We start from the raw sequence: 17,140 nt of genomic DNA, 5'->3' as shown, positions 1-17,140 counted from the left end.
TATAATATAATATAATATAATATAATATAATATAATATAATGCTATTTTGTTGACTAAAATTATATGTCATTTGATTATAAATGAATCAAGTAAACTGGATGGATATATATATATTGATATTATAAAATAATCATAACATGAAATGACATGTTGAGGACAAACTAAAACAAACTGAACACTGTTCCCAGTCTGGACACTGAGAAAGAAACAGTTAAAAGTCATGGCCCAGATCTTGTGCTAGAAACTGATGTAAGAGGATGGGAACTTTTCATCTCCTCATGCACCTTTGCTTCTCAGCTTAATGTGTGTGTGTTTTCTTGGTTCTGTTGTTGCTTGTCTGGGAGGATATGAGTAAGGAATACCCTGAATTCCTGTCGTGTCTCATTTTGAGGTTGAAACAGTCAGACGAGCAGGTCTCTGTGTAACAAAACTCTGTTTTGCTCAGCCTTGACTTTTATGCAATGTGGCAAACAAAGCCTTAATAGATACTGAACGAAGATATTTTAATAAAATTGCCAGCATTTTTTTTCCCATATTGCCTACTTGAAAGAAATGAACTTTTCAGTTTTACTTTTCAGAATTACCATTTGGTCTGAAAAGAAATATAGCATGAATGTGGGAGGTAAGCTATTTGCAAAGCTGTATTTATATAGTCCATAAAGCTAAAGTAATATAACCCTGTTTACTTTATAAATGCACATTTGTGTATAGCATATGCTGAATGATTCATTGTTGCATGTTATTCAAAAGAAAAGATTGACTGAAAATACTTTTCAGTTTATGCTAACCTCAAGGAGGCTATGAATAATGTTAACCAATAGTCAAACAGGAATTTATGGTTTATCTTAGCAAATTTGCATATGGGTTGACTGTGTTCTAGTATAAAACATTCCCTTTTCACGATGCAATTGATTCCCCTCTACATTGTTTCTCGCTGAATATCTTGTTTCAATTGAAAATATGTCACATTAAGGAAGTAAAATAGGTTGCGACCAGGCAGTTCACACTGATTTTCAGTTCTCTGCATGAACTGTTTTTCAATAAAACCGTTGCAATATAACAAAGAACATATTAGATTGTGTTTACATGGATGCTTTACATATATACACTATGTCCTCCACTCTCAATTATCATTCTGTTTCACTTACAGAATATGGATAAACAAGAAGTTAACCTTGCACTAATGACTGTTGTTGCAAAGATATGTGGTGGTCACACGAGAGCACCTCCCGTCTGGTCATGGCCATCAGTGTTACTAACCTAATGTGTCATCTATAAATTATTAAGCTGTCATTTTTAAGTACGTTACACTTGGCCACTGAAAAGCATCCTCTGTCATTTTTATTGCCTTGCGTTTCACAGATGCAGTGTTGGCCATACCTAATAAGCGATATAAGTGGCTGCATAGGGCCCCCGAACTATGGCCTGCAAATTCGCATTACATTACACCGTGTGATCAATGGCAGATTGATATGTCACAGCATGACCTCCTATCAGCATTAAAATAATGTAAATTTAAAACTGCAGTGATGCAAGAAAGTGGAGTAGACTGTATGTTTTTACATTTTAGGTTTATTATTATTATTGTTTTTGTGTTGAATTTAAGTTTTTAAAAGATACTGCAGAGCATGACGTCATATCAAGATTGTTGCAGCATCCGAACTGTAGTGTGATGATGATGATGATGGCGGAGATGGCAACAGCAGAGCTGAGCTGGAGCATTCTCTGAAGCTGTACTTCCATATGAATTAATAAAAAACATTTGTGGACATGCACTGTAAGTGTCTGACAACTTGTTTAGAATGCAATGCAAACCAAAAGCGAAACTAAAAATGATGCGTGCGCGCATTCAAACACAATTTCAATACCAACAGTTTAAGAATGGCTGTGGCTCCCTGATGCATGAAAATTAGGCTGCATACAATATCTAGGCTGTAGTTATTATAATCATCTCTTAGCTCTGTATCATGCTTGAAGAAAATTTTGGTTTGTGTTTGCATTTAGATTTGAATATTGAGAGAGTCGGTCGATGTAAGACAAATACATTTTAAATGACGACAATATTACATTTACATTTGTTTACAATATTTTCTACTTTGATTATGGTTGCACTTAATAAGACTAAGAAATAACTGTTCTGGTTGTTTTTATTTATTTATACATTTTTTATTTCAATTATCAATTTGTGGAAAAAAGTTCAGATAGGAGGTCAAACATTTTAAAAACTCATATAGGTCTGAAGAGACTCATGAAATCATACAAAAGTTAAGTCAATTAGTTAAGTTTGTGGCAAAATATTTTACAGTGCTTGAGATTTTGCATACTATACAGGTGCATCTCAATAAATTTGAATGTTGTGGAAAAGTTAATTTATTTCAGTAATTCAACTAAAATTGTGAAACTCATGTATTAAATAAATTCAGTGCACACCGACTGAAGTAGTTTAAGTCATTGGTTCTTTTAATTGTGATGATTTTGGCTCACATTTAACAAAAACCCACCAGTTCACTATCTCAACAAATTACAATATGGTGACATGCCAATCAGTTAATCAACTCAAAACACCCACAAAGGTTCCTGACTCTTCAAAGTGGTCTCTCAGTTTGGTTCACTAGGCTACACAATCATGGGGAAGACTGCTGATCTGACAGTTGACCAGAAGACAATCTTTGACACCCTTCACAAGGAGGGTTAGCCACAAACATTCATTGCCGACAAAGCTGGCTGTTCACAGAGTGCTGTATCCAAGCATGTTAACAGAAAGTTGAGTGGAAGAAAAAGATGCATAACCAACCGAGAGATCCGCAGCCTTATGAGGATAGTCAAGCAAAATCGATTCAAGAATTTGAGTGAACTTCACAAGGAATGGACTGAGACTGAGGGCAAGGCATCAAGAGCCAACACACACAGACGTGTCGAGGAATTTGCTGAACCCCAGACAACATCAGAGGCGTCTTACCTGGGCTATGAAGAAGAAGAACTGGACTGTTGCCCTGTGGTACAAAGTCCTCTTTTCAGATGCGAGCAAGTTTTGTATTTCAGTTGGAAACCAAGGTTCTAGAGTCTGGAGGAAAGGTGGAGAAGTTCATAGCCCAAGTTTCTTGAAGTCCAGTGTTAAGTTTCCACAGTCTGTGATGATTTGGGGTGCAATGTCATCTGCTGGTGTTGGTCCATTGTGTTTTTTTGGTCCATTGGTGTTGCACCCATTTACTAAGAACTTTTGGAGCACTACATGCTTGCTTCTGCTGACCAGCTTTTTGAAGATGCTGATTTCATTTTCCAGCAGGATTTGGCACCTGCCCACACTGCCAAAAGCACTAAAAGTTGGTTAAATGACCATGGTGTTGGTGTGCTTGACTGGCCAGCAAACTCACCAGACCTGAACTCCATAGAGAATCTATGAGGTATTATCAAGAGGTAAAGAAGAAACAAGAGACCAAAAAAAATGAGCTGAAGATCACTGTCAAAGAAACCTGGGCTTCCATACCACCTCAGCCGTGCCACAAACTGATCACTTCCACATCACGCCGAATTGAGGCAGTAATTAAAGCCAAAGGAGCCCCTACCAAGTATTGAGTACATGTACAGTAAATTAACATTTAGAGAGTGCAAACAATTCACTAAAAATGTTTGTATTTATTTTATTGGTTTTATTCAAATTTGTTGAGATAGTGAATTGGTGGGTTTTTGTTAAATGTGAGCCAAAATCGTCACAATTAAAATAACAAAAGACTTAAACTACTTCAGTCTCTGTGCATTGAATTTATTTAATAAACAAGTTTCACAATTTTAGTTGAATTCCTGAAATAAATTAATTTTTCAAAGACATTGTAATTTATTGAGATGCACCTATAATTCATACTCAGAAAGCAGAACTGAGATGGCATTAGTTAAAACATTTCAAATGCACCTGCAGCCTATTTTTTTCCAGGCATGCTTTCGTCATTGAAGATTTCTTAAAATAGTGTTAAAATCTTGTCTAGTTTCATTCTAGTTAACCATATCTTTGTCTGGTCTCATATTTTTGCCTTCACTTTGATGTTGTTTAAATCTGTTTCAATGTGTGTTTGATTATATAACAATTATATTTGATTATTTTTGCATTTTAATCTGGCCTGTCATGCCAGACCAGAAATGTTATTATTATTATTATTATTATTATTATTATTATTATTATTATTCTGTTCTCTAATTTAATTTTCATAACCAGGTTTTTAACCCTAACTAGGTTATTTTTTAAAGCATTTTTAATCATTAATTCTACTGAATTGTGATGCAAGCAATCGTTAGTTTTCTTAAATGGGTTGTTGACATTTTTTTTAACCATATATTTTTTTAAAGCATATGAAATGTCACTGAAATCTTTGTCCTCTGGTGTGACATGATATTCTGTTTTTAAACTCCACGAACAACTTTAATTAGTTGAAGGGCCAGAATAGTGTTTTATACAGTGGTCGAGAGAGTTCAACACACTGCAACTTAAGAAAACACATTCAAATTGAAAAAACACCAGCAAATGAAGAAAACATCTTCATCAGTTTGACAACACAAGTGTTGCAATCATCTCAACGCATGCCTATAACGAAACGCCCTGCAAATCTTTCACAACACATATATATAACGAAACGCGCTGCAAATCCTCACAACACATGCATAAAACGAAATGCACTGCAAACACATGCACATTAAAAAAAAAATAATGAAGCATTGCAAATTTATTTTCATTAACCTTGAAATTATATTTTGCTGAGGATATTAAATTTAGCCATCCTAAGTAACGTTTTATATTTAATCATGTAATTATTTAGCTTATTTAGGCTAATAATATCCAAAAGATAAAGGAATCATGCAATCAGGGTGTTTAAAAAAAAGAAAAGAAAAAAACACTCTCTTTTCCGTTCACCAACAACTCCACTGACCAGTAGCCACTGCACGATAAGCAAATCCCTGCCGTGTCCGACACTTTCTGAGGTCTCCTTGAAACATTTCCATTGTGGTCAGTGCTATTTGCAGCGCGTTTGTTAATTTGCATGTGTTGTGAGGATTTGCAACACTTGTGTTGTCAAACTGATTAAGATTTTTTTTTCTTATTTGCTGGTGTTTTTTTCAATTTTAATGTGTTTTCTTAAATTGCAGTGCATTAAGCTCTCTCGGCCACCGTAGTTTTACAAAAAAAAGTGTTTTTACTGCATATTTGTCAACTACCGAAATATATTTCTTATCTATATCTTGAAAGATAAATTTATTGAGTAAAACAAATTGGTAGGACTTTACAATTAGGTGTCAGTGTAGGATGTGTACATTGAGATAGGATGCAGGCAGTTAGGTGAAACTGCAGGTATGAGGGCCCCTTCTGAAAATCTGCTTAGGGCCCCCAAAACACTAGGGCCGGCCCTGCACAGATGTCCAACACAATTTTGTGGGAAAGTACACAGTACTGAGCTTATTTACGGCGAGTATACATGTATTTGCAGTAAATTACTTTTAATTGAGCGGCTGACATAAAATGTGATCAGAACGACAAATCAGAAACATGATGATGAATAACAGAGAAATAATCATTATTTTACAGGTGTGTCAAAATGGGGAATTCTAATTGCATTATTTATTCATGATTAATCTTAATCTTAACATCTGGCATTTTTTTAGGTACACTAAAACATTATTTAGTCTCCAAATGAACCATTTTTTTATTTTTTATTTTAAGGATGTCCACAAAATTATATTATTTCCCTCTTCAGATTTAGCAGAAACTTCTAGACATTTTTTTCAACAGTTTCCCCCAATAACATTGCTAGGTCAAACACACAGGCTTCCACAATCATTCTCAATCTTTTAAAACCATTGCAGTGCACGTCCATGTAAAAGCTTTCATAATGCTTTCCCAATGAAAATCAATACAGCCCTGCAAAAGTGAGGTGAGCATTAGCAATCTCCCTTCATTTCTCTCTCTCTCTCTGTATCCCTCCATGTGTCTCCCACTGTCTCCTGGCCCCTCCATCACTGGTCTCCTCCATTAATTTATAATATCTATCTCTGGAGTCGGTCCTCACTAGCAGACACATGGCCCCCGTTAGTATGCAAGTGTGAGTGTCAAGTATATCGACTATCCATCTGACCTGTTGCCTGATCCCGAGCGTGTGTGTTGAGTTACACAGACTCACCTACTGCCCACCTGTCTGACCGTTAACCCTGCACACCGGAGCAGCACGTCTGCAGGTGTGTGTCGAAGCTTGCAACATTAACAAGCCAAGTATATTGATTGCCACTCTGTCTATTCAAATGATAGGAACTTGGGCCACCATGGGGACAGAATGCAGCCGGTCGATAGGTGTTGGCGTGAGTGGATGGATGGGGGAGGGGCTATAGAAAAAGTGCACTGCAGCAAAGAGAGAGTTCGGAGTTTCACTTAGGAACATGCTGAGTTGTGCATTTATAGAAGATAGGAGAAATGCGCGAGAGTGAGAGAGAGAGAGAGAGAGAGAGAGAGAGACATAGATCAAAAGGATTTCCATTTTCATCAGCATTCAATTCAGAGAGTGACTTTATTTATGCATTCGTGCAGGGTTTTTTTTGCAAATTCAGACAGCAGTATGGTATTGGCTTGCCATCATACTGTACCGTCCCATCATGGAAGCCAAATGCACACATACACGCACCGTCTACACCAAGCTCGAGTTAGGCTAGGTCAGAAACCTCCGCGGTAGAGGAGTTAATTACAGTGTGATCAATAATTGATTAAACCGTCAGAATGAGTCAAACAAACTCACCAGTAAGCATTAACACACTCTCAACCCAAAATTCTTGTCCGAGTATGAACGCACACTTACAAGCACAGAAATACATATCTGAATTCTCTCTTAAGCATTTTCCGTGAAAAAAAAAAAAAAGGTCAGCATATTAAGAGGATTGACTCGGTATTGGATTAAGCCACCCACTGTGGTCAGGATCACACCAGCGTGTATGGATTGATTAGGTCTTGTGAGGTGCACATCTCCATAACGACTGCATCAGCTGTTTTTTAGGCTCTGGGTAAAGACACTTACAATCTGACTGTCAGTCATGCTAAAAAGACCAAAAATGACATGTCATTTAGGACTCAATATCTCGCGTGTAGACCTCGGCGGATTTGGTTTAAGCTCCCAACACCTGTAAGAAAATGTAATGCGATCCCTGTGTTCAATTTAACCATGCCTCTCTATAGTACGAGGCCACCCTTTGGTTCAGGCTTAGTCCAAAGCGCCTGTCAAAGGGTGCACAGGTAATCTTTTTTTAATGCTTCCGTTAAGTGCTAAGCTAGCATTTTGGATATGCTGCATTAAATCTATGACCTGGATAAAAGTGTAAAGATGACAGATTAAGTCAAAAAAGACAACTCTGCAAGCCTGCGTGGTTTCTCTCTCAAGCGTTTCATGCATATGCTGTCAAACAAACTGGCCAGTTCCGCTCAAAGCAGGTAGACATATATTCCGCTCTATATTTAACACTTCCAAACATGTCTCAGAAAATGAAAGAACGAGGCAAGGAGTGGAAAGAATGTCAAAGACATGGAAATAAGGGGAGTATGATGGAGAGAATGATAGAAAGCAAGAGAGAAAGAGAGAGACTGAGCAAGTGGAAAGAGATCTGTGAGAGAAAATGGGTTACATTTCTCCTCTCTTCGACAGTCTATTTTCAGTAGCTACTCCTGGAAAGGAGAGCAGGCAGTTAGCACCATATAACCTTAAACACTCCACACGCAGTAACACAACAACAGTACAGGCTGACTGCTGTAGTTGTCACATTTGTGCTTGTCTACAACTAGTTTTGCTTTTTCCTTAGTTCTTGATGGGATGGGATTTCACTAAAAGCAGATCAGCTTAATTTCACCTTGGAACTACAAAATAATCCAAAAGCCTTTGAAAAGATATGGGCAAAATATTACGCCTAACTGCATAAAATGATGTGTTATATATCCAGAGAAGCCCGTTTTCAACTCTAAAATGTAATTGTGACTTTACATCACACAATTATTATCTCTCATTATTTAAATCTCCCTATTGTGCAATTATATCTCACAACATGGCTTTATATCTCAAAGTTGAGACTTTTTTAATATCACTATTGCAACTTTATTATGTTAGAAATGTGAATATATATGTCAGTTGCTACTTACGCCACAGTTGTGATTTTTGTCTCACAGTGTGAGTACATCTCACAGGTTGACTTAATGTATGTTAAATATTATCCTACACTTTTTTTTTTCTTTTTTTTTTCTGAGGGGGAAACTATGCTTCCATTTATACCAAATTGTTTCTTAGAAAACCTTATTACAGTGTACTCAAAGAAAAAAAGAAAATGTGTTGGGTAATCCAATGGCTATCAGCATTTTTCTATATTAAAACAGGAATATCCCACAGGACTGAATGAATTTAGGTTAGTTTTGGAATCCAAATCTAGTTCAAGCTTGAAGCTTTTGTCCTGATAAGTCTTGTAACATTTTGGGTAAATGTTACACTTGCTGGCCAAAATGATAGTACAATTCTAATACAGTTCTTAGACACTTGATGAACATGGCCTGCTTGTACTTGTTAAAGGTGCAGTGGTGCAGAGTCATAGATCTTTATGTTCTTACCTGTTTGCTGTACTTGACAGTTTGGCAGCCGTAATCGGAGCATTGGTCTGAGCTGAGTGACATGGCGTCTGCATTACCGGTGCCGTTGCCAGTGAAGGTGTTAGTGGGGGGCAGTTCCTGCACAGCTTGGTGCTTCTTGCCTTCCACGGGTGGTGAGTTGGGCTGAAGATGGACTGCGGGCAAAGGTGAGCTGGACTTGTAGTGGCGGGCCAGATCTGGACTTGATTGGTGACGTCTTGAGCCTAGTCTTGGACTGCTTGGGTCTCCGTTAGCTGCTGCACAGTAACGTGCTGCAATCCTCTCGCTGGCACTGCTAGCGTCTTCATCCTCCTCTTCTTCATCGCCTCCCCCACGTCTGCAGCCATTCACCGTCATAATTCCACTGTATAAAGAACGCTCAGATTTGGCAGTACCGTTATTACGCTTGTCTCTGCGTGGTTTCCGCCCACGTTCATTTTGGGAGCCCTGGGCTTGCAAAGGGGGAGGTTGTGGACTGAAAAAGTCCTCTTCTGGCTCTTTCTTCCCAGCCTCATAGCCATTCTTACCCTGTGCCCCACACTGTCGTGCTGTCACAACCAGAAGGATCACCAGAATAACAGCAGCAGCACCAGCCAGGACACCGATGGCAACGCTCAGGCGCTGTTTACCCAAAGCTCTCTCGCTGTCTGGGTCACCTGCAATATCCATATAGAGAGGGACTGCAAGACTCCGGGCCACCTGAGTGAGAGGGAGAGAGACATACAGAGAGAGAGAGAGCAAAAATGGAAAGTCATAAATGGTGTGTCTGCCCTTTGATAACTGCATCCTCATTTTACAGCTCTGTCTGCTGAACCACACACACGCACACATACACATTCATCCCCACTGCAAGGCCCAGACTTCTCAATTATCATGTCAAGGCTTGGATATTCAATCATGGTTATTCTGCGCAGGCAAGTGTGACTTTGTATGTGTATGCGAGTGTGTTTGTGTATCTTTCATCTTTCCATCTGTATGTGTTTCCTTCTATCCAATATCCAATGTGGGTCAACAGCAATTTGATGCATGAATATTTATAAACAGCAATATTAAAAAAAAGAAGAAGAAGAAAAATGCTATTTCGTGCTAGGATTTCCTAGTTGTGCAAAGTTATGAGTAAGTTTCTGACAAGGACTTCACTTCACTACTCCATCCTCTCATGTAAAATAAAATGACTCTATTCAGTTTAAACCCTTGTCACTTTTATTGTTCCTATTTGGTTATGTTCCATACTATAATTCTTTCTCTATATTGAATTACCCTTTGTTTGTGTTTATTTCAAATAGCAATGCTGCACTGATGTGTCTCACCTGTGCATCCACGAGCGTAGCATTGGCCAAGCTCTCATTGATGAAGACATGCACCAGTGCTGTGGCACAAAGGGAAGGCATGCCACTGTCATTGACCCGGACCACCAAGCGGTGCAGACCCCTGTGTCTTCTCTCCAGGGGCTCTGCCAAGGTTATGACCCCACTACTTGAGCCAATCTCAAACAGACGAAAAGGGTTTCCGCCTACCAGAGCGTAGCGCAGATCGGCATTAGATCCTGTGTCGCCATCGGAGGCTGAGACTGTGCGGACTACAGTCCGAGCCCCACTAGCGGGTGGAAGGAGGGTGTATGATTCATTAGCGGGTGATGTGATGGATGGTGCATTGTCATTTTCATCAGTGACAAACAGGGATATGGTGGCGGTGGCAGACCGTGGCGGTTCTCCACCATCAACAGCACGCACACGGAATGAGTATGTGCTACAGCGCTCACGGTCAAAGGATGCTGAAGAGAAAATGGTTCCAGTGTTATTTTCAATGGAGAAAACTTCTTGCTTCCCCTCTTTGCCCTCTTCTCCACCCTCTTCTTCATCGTGCTCAACAAAAAGACTCAACTCTGCATTCTCGCCTTCATCTGCATCGGTGACAGTCACCATGCCGACGGGGCTATTGGTGAGCAGGTTCTCTTTGACGTAGAATGTGAAGACTTCCTGGACAAATTTGGGGGCATTGTCATTCCTGTCTGTGACCTGAACTATGACAGTAGCAGAGCCTTGCAGAGATGGGGTGCCCTTATCTCGAGCTATTACACGAAATTCATAGCGTTCCCTCTGCTCTCTATCTAGTGCCCCAGTGGCACGAATATCACCATTATCGGCATCAATGTAAAAAGCTCCATTAACAGATGGATCAAGTGAGAATGCGATCTCTGCATTCTTACCACTGTCTGCATCAGAAGCCACTACTGTGACCACTCGTTCTCCTGGGGCATTATTCTCAGCAAAATGCACTTCCACTAAGCTCTGGGCAAAAGTGGGAGCATGGTCATTGATGTCCACCACACGTACCAGGAGGGAACTATTACTAGAGAGGCTTGGGCTACCGGAGTCCACTGCCACGATAGTGACACTATACTCACGAATAGCTTCGTAATCCAAAAGTGCCGAGGTGTGGAGAAAATATTTCTTTTTGTTTCGTTCAAAGGCATCATCCGTGGCTGGTGGAGGCGCTAGGGCTGTCTCACCCGCCGGTTTCAATGTGAATGGCACATCGCCGACAACAGTGCAGGTAACCGCACCATTCTCTCCCTGGTCGTGGTCTGACACCTGCACTAATGCTACTGGAGTGTCCACCAACACGTTCTCTGGAACCATTGCAGCGCCATCCCGAACAAGGATTCGTCCAATTTTTCGAATTTCCACTATGGGTACGTTGTCATTTTCATCCCTTACATTCAGAACAACTGTAGTGCGGTCAGTGCGAGGTGGTTGGCCGCGGTCACGAGCTGTGATGATGAAGCGTAGCTGCGAAACTTCCTCGCGGTCTATGCGATGCAGAACACTCAGCCATCCTGATGCTTCATCCAATCTCAGGAGGCGCCTCACTGATTCTGTAGCTGCTCCAAACACATACTCAACCTGCCCATTTACGCCGACATCACGGTCTGTGGCGCGCACTTGCAGGACAGGTGTGCCAGGTGGGGCGTTTTCTGCCATTTCTGCTTCATACACAGCTCTCTCAAAGCGTGGACTGTTGTCATTGACGTCTGTGATGGACACTCGTAACAGAGCTTGTGAGGAGCGGGGAGGGTTGCCGCCATCACGAACCCGTAGCACGAGTTCATAAGAATCGCGTGCTTCGCGGTCCAGCGGCCCTTTCACAATCAGCTGGGGCTGTTTCTGTCCTTCAGGTGTGTCGGCAACTTGCAGTTCAAACACACTGCTTCTGCTGGCAGGTCCTGCCCCTGTTTCTGACACTCTCCTTCGGTCACCACCGTTCCCATTGGTCGGTCCGTTTGCAGGTCGCCGCAAAGATGACCCCCCATCTCTACTGTCCTGGATTAGCTCATAGCGATCAATGCCATTGCGACCAAAATCACGGTCTGTGGCTGTGGGAAGGAGATAGAGTGTGCCGATTGGCCGATTCTCCTCAACAGACAGAGTCAGTACTGGTGAAGGGAAGGAGGGGGTGTTGTCATTGATGTCTGTGACTACAATACGGCCATCGAACAGATCCACCCAACTCTGTAGGGGACCTATGACTGACACCTCAAAGTTCAAAAAGCACTCATTTTCATCAAAAATCATCTGACACTGCTGCAGCTTCTCTCTGTCAATCCTCTTGCTGCCTGTAGTAAGCTCTCCAGTGACATTGTCAATTTTGAAGTATTCTGAGCCAGATTCCAAAGCGAAAGTTACATCACCAGTCCCGATCCCAGAGGTGGACAGCCCCAGGTCTGAAGCCACATTCCCAATATGCACATCGGTCGGCCCCTCTTCTGCCACGTGGTAGCGCAGCACTGAATTGGTGCTCGGGAGCTGAGTCAGCAGCTGCAGGATAAGCACGAGGTAGCAGCGCGCGGAGTGCACTGCGCCAACGCTCCTGCTCCCCATGACTCTCTCTCTCTCTCTCTCTCTTTCACTCTCTATCTGCAGCTTCCTCCGGTCCAAGGCAGACTCGCCGCCGATTGATCTCTATAAACGCTTCCTTCGGCAAAATCTTATTTTCTCCTGCAGTCTTTTAATTCCCAGGTCACGTTTTCAACACGATTAAATAAAACATCCACTTTGTGAAGAGCTCGACATCGGCGATAAGTCTTTACAGCTCTTTTACGGACAGGAATGTTCCTTTGTGCCTTTTAAGAGTAAACGGGAGTCAAATTTGAGCAGTTTAAATGACTTTGTCCGGCTCATTGAGATGCTGCGGAGCGAGGTCTCCTCTCGCGCTTTCACTGTTTTAAACTGCAATGCAGTAGAACACAAAAGAGATCTGTCTGTGAATTCAGCTCTCACATTCGCATCCCAGAGCTTGCGCTACTGGCTGAGAATAAGCCAAAGTGCTTTCTAAAGTCTTTTCCCGATATTATATGTTCTCTTACCTTAAACCACAGCGAGAGGAGAATTGGAAAGCTTTCCCCGCAGTCTTACGCGCGCGTGCCGAGCTCTTATAGATTCCTTTACGCGAACTTGACAAAGAGAAAAGCTGTTCAGTTCGACTTCTCAGAGCACGTAAATTAGCCACTTATGGAAAGATGGTGAGCAGGATAGAGAACTAGCAACAAAAGCCTCTAGTAATTCCTCCGGAGTCCGTGGTGGATGTGTGTGAAGTGTTTGAGGAAAAGTCCCGCATTCTCCTCCTCCCCTCACCTGCACGTTCTACTGCACTGCATGTGAACGTCCCTCAAATGATGCTGCAGTCTCTCTCTCTCTATCTCTCTCTCTCTTTCTCTCTCTCTTCCCCCTCCGTTCACTGCAACACTTCCCTCGCTATGTAACTCGACCGTTCAGATGAAACGGGAGACCGAGTGTCTCGAAGGAACTCGCGCTTTCCTTTTATCCAGTCTAAAAGCGCATATAGAGGGGGTGTGTTTGCATAAGACCACAAAACAAAATGCATCAGAAGCAAAAAATACACTGATACAACAAGACAAGTCCAATGAAGCACTTGTGTAAAAACAGAACAACTAATTAAAACAAAATTCACAACAGTGTCCTATATGAACCGACATTTAAACCATTTGAACCATTTCGTTTGAGTCAGTTTCTTTGACAAATGTGTATCAACACAGCAAAAGCAGTACTTGTTGACGGTGAAATGCATTTATCTGTTGAGATAAAAAAAAAAAAAAAAGTGGGAGAAAAGCGTTTGCAATAAAATACAGACCTATAAAACTCTATAAAATACAGCATTTAAAGTGGTGTGCGCGTGTGCATAGGCCAAAATAAATAACGCAATCATAACAACAATTTAAATTGTAAACAAATGAGTGGTCTTGTAATTGAGATAGTGGTTATGTGTTTAACAGTTTTATCGCCTGTTAATAACTAGGGTCATCGGAGTCTTTTACAGTGGACCTGACATTTCTAAGACATCTCATTATGGCCCTCACGAAAATATTAAGACATGTCTTGAATGTATTCAGGTGTGTTCAAGTTAGATCCTACTTTGTTCATTAAACCATTTAACTATGATCAAGTTGAACACAGGGATACTGTAAAAGGTCGCAGGTTAATGGTCGAGGTCAAGGTCACTGGCCACAAAAGGTTTCCTTAAATAGAAGAGTAATCAGTGAAACAGACATGTAAAAGTGCATATAGATAGATAGATAGATAGATAGATAGATAGATAGATAGATAGATAGATAGATAGATAGATAGATAGATAGATAGATAGATAGATAGATAGATAGATAGATAGATAGATAGAAAGATAGATGGCAAAAGGTTAGATAGCTAAGGTTATTTCTTTATTTTATATTTCCTATCAGGCTATCAATATAATCTAAAATCTTTGTTTTCTTCTTTATTTTATTATATTATTATTATTATTATCATTATTATTATTTTACATATTGTCACTTTACTGCTTTTGTTGTTGTCTCTGAATCACGAAGAAGTACTCATTGTCTGAATGCGGCAGTGCTTTTCGCTCATCCTGTGAACAATGAGCATGTATCGCACACACTCTCTCTCGGTCCCAGCACGGGCTGCCCCACAGCCACGCGGATGCGCGAGCGCAATGCAGCACTGGCTGAACGTAATACTACAGTCACACAACAAAAGAAGCAGCCCTTCTCCGTCTACGCTCTCCATCCCGTGTTCTAAGTCACATACGCGCGTTTGATTCGTGGGAATGAGTGATTTGAAACTAACGTAGGAGGATTTCCCTGTTCGATCTCGGCTCGTTTGGTGATAGCAGAGGAGGTTGCGAGCGGAGGAGCGGCGCGGCTGTCCTGCTGCTGCTGCACCGGGGCTGGTTAACATTCCACCGGCGTCACCGCATGTGCGTGCTGTATATGCTCTGCTTGTCGCGCCCTCTGTTGTTCCACCGCGCGCGTTTTGATTTCACTTCTGCAATCAATCGCCCAGTCGAAGTGGGTGGGAGAGTGGATTCAGCGATCGTGTCCCGTGAGCACCCTCCATCTTTAACCTATCACGTTAATGCGTAAGTCTAGTTAGCACACAGTCCACCGGTGAAACTTTATCATCTGCAGAACAGACTCGAACACACCCGTGGCTACGAGATAGGATATGTGCACATATCGCCTCTCCTTTAAAGCATTAAAATAAGTCTCCAAAATATACAGCGATCATTTATATTTTTCTGCACCTTACCTGATCTGCTTGAGAAGCTGCGAATGCAAATAACATGTACATTCTTTATCTTCCTCATTCAAAAGAGTAGTCAAAAGCATCACTCAAAAAGCAAGGTACAGAATACACAGGAAGGAGATAGATAGATAGATAGATAGATAGACAGTGGATAGACAGACAGACAGATATACAGACAGACAAACAGATATACAGATAGATAGATAGATAGATTAGATGACACAAAATATGTTAAACAGTCTTTTTCATTGACAAAACAAGTAGTGTTTTTAAGACTACGCATCAAATTTTATCATAGATATGTGTATAATTTTTTGTCCCACGGATGCATTCTTTGGGGTGGAAGTTAGTGATTCGTTTCAGAGTTAAAAGGCGCTATAGCATATTTAATTTGCATTATTACTCCACTAATGCAGTGGCCATCAAAAAGGCGTTCTCTCAGGTGCATGACTCAAACTCCCACCGCTGTGCAATCTTGCGTCTTCTAACTGATGCGTGGAGTGAGGACATGAATTTTAAACATGCAAAATGAGCTGGGGGAATTGCCTATGTATTGGGAGCACCAATTAGTTCACTGTGTTTTTGTACTTTGTTTTTATGATGATATGTTTGTTTTCAGCATTGTAAAAAGCACGTTTGCATGGAATTGCATTATATTTTTTCAGTTTAGCATTTTTTTTTTACCTCCTCACAGGAGTTTTCTTAAAGCCAATTAATTGAGAACATGCCTGGTTATGAGGCATTTTCGCCACTTGCTCTAGAATCTCAGTGCTATAGTTTATTTAAAAACACTTACACTTGCAACTTTTCAATGAGCATATTTATATGACTGATTCTAACCAAGGTAATGGAAGGTAACCAGGAATGTAATGACTATAATGTCAAATAAGACACGTTTAATTAAAACCTATAGGGATTCTAGTTTGATATTTTTATCCATTTTGCAAACAACTGGGGAGGAGTGCAATTTTAACTTACTCACTTTGAGAGTTAACATAGTTTCCATAGTTACATTTTAAAATTAAAGCAACAGAACAGGCAATTTACTCACTTACATGCAATGCAAATGCAAAGTGAATTGAAAACTCTGTTGGAGAAGAAACACGGAACATATAGGAATGATCTCTTATGAGACCCTTGTGTGAAAACCTATTACTGAGAAATAAAAGTGAAAAAAATATTGAGGCCTAAAATGCTCTATAAGTAAAATCAAGTCACCTTTATTTATTCTTTAAAAAAACAGATCGAACAACATTAATTGTGAAAACAGTGTCAATAATGCAAAATTACAGTTAACGGCAGTTCATCATTGAATTCTGTGATGTCATTATCAAGCTCAGTTCAGTTTAAATAGTATCTTTGTAATCATTTGCAATCAAGTCAATGATACCGCTATAAATGTATTGTCCCCAAGCAAGCCCAAGGCGACAGTGACAAGGAACCAAAACTCCATCGGTGACAGAATGAAGAAAAAACTTTGGGAGAAACCAGGCTCAGTCAGGGGGCCAGTTCTCCTCTGACCAGACGAAACCATCATTTCAACTCCAGGCTGCAGCAAAGTCAGATTAACCACAGCTATAACCACCTTTAACATGAAGAAACATCAGAAAAAATGACCAGTGGTTTTTAGAGTGCAGAAGAAAGCAGGGGGCTAATGAAAATACAGAAAAGAGCAGAAAATAACCTTAAGACTAATCCAGTCCCAACTCGCTTCACTAACTGAGATTTCACTTTAAAACTGTGGTGTTAAAATGGACATTTGGACACTGAAGTCAGGATATGAGAAGAAAAAATTTAAATAAATTTTGAAGGGAAAAGTGCTTTGACTAAAAGTTTTGTTTAACAAAACTAGGTATGCATGCTATTTAAATAAAAAGGATCAGAGTCAGCAACATACAGGACTGAAGG

The 17,140-nt window shown here is 40.5% G+C and overlaps 1 protein-coding gene across 1 annotated transcript in view; it reads right to left on the bottom strand.

Annotated features, from left to right (window-relative positions):
* The window catches only part of LOC127948680 (protocadherin-7-like), a 33,716-nt gene extending 20,309 nt beyond the window's left edge, over positions 1 to 13,407 (bottom strand). The window contains exons 1-2 of the mRNA XM_052545305.1: positions 9,944 to 13,407; positions 8,616 to 9,332 (exon numbers count right to left, since the gene is read on the bottom strand). Coding sequence (XP_052401265.1) covers positions 8,616 to 9,332; positions 9,944 to 12,514 — 3,288 coding nt within the window. The 5' untranslated portion in view covers positions 12,515 to 13,407. The remainder of the gene's footprint in view (positions 1 to 8,615; positions 9,333 to 9,943) is intronic.
* Positions 13,408 to 17,140: the final 3,733 nt, after the last annotated feature.

This window comes from Carassius gibelio, chromosome B1, assembly GCF_023724105.1.
Source record: "Carassius gibelio isolate Cgi1373 ecotype wild population from Czech Republic chromosome B1, carGib1.2-hapl.c, whole genome shotgun sequence".
Taxonomy (NCBI): Eukaryota; Metazoa; Chordata; class Actinopteri; order Cypriniformes; family Cyprinidae; genus Carassius; species Carassius gibelio.
Note: the sequence above shows the minus strand (reverse complement) of the source record. Positions and strands in the feature narration are given on the sequence as shown.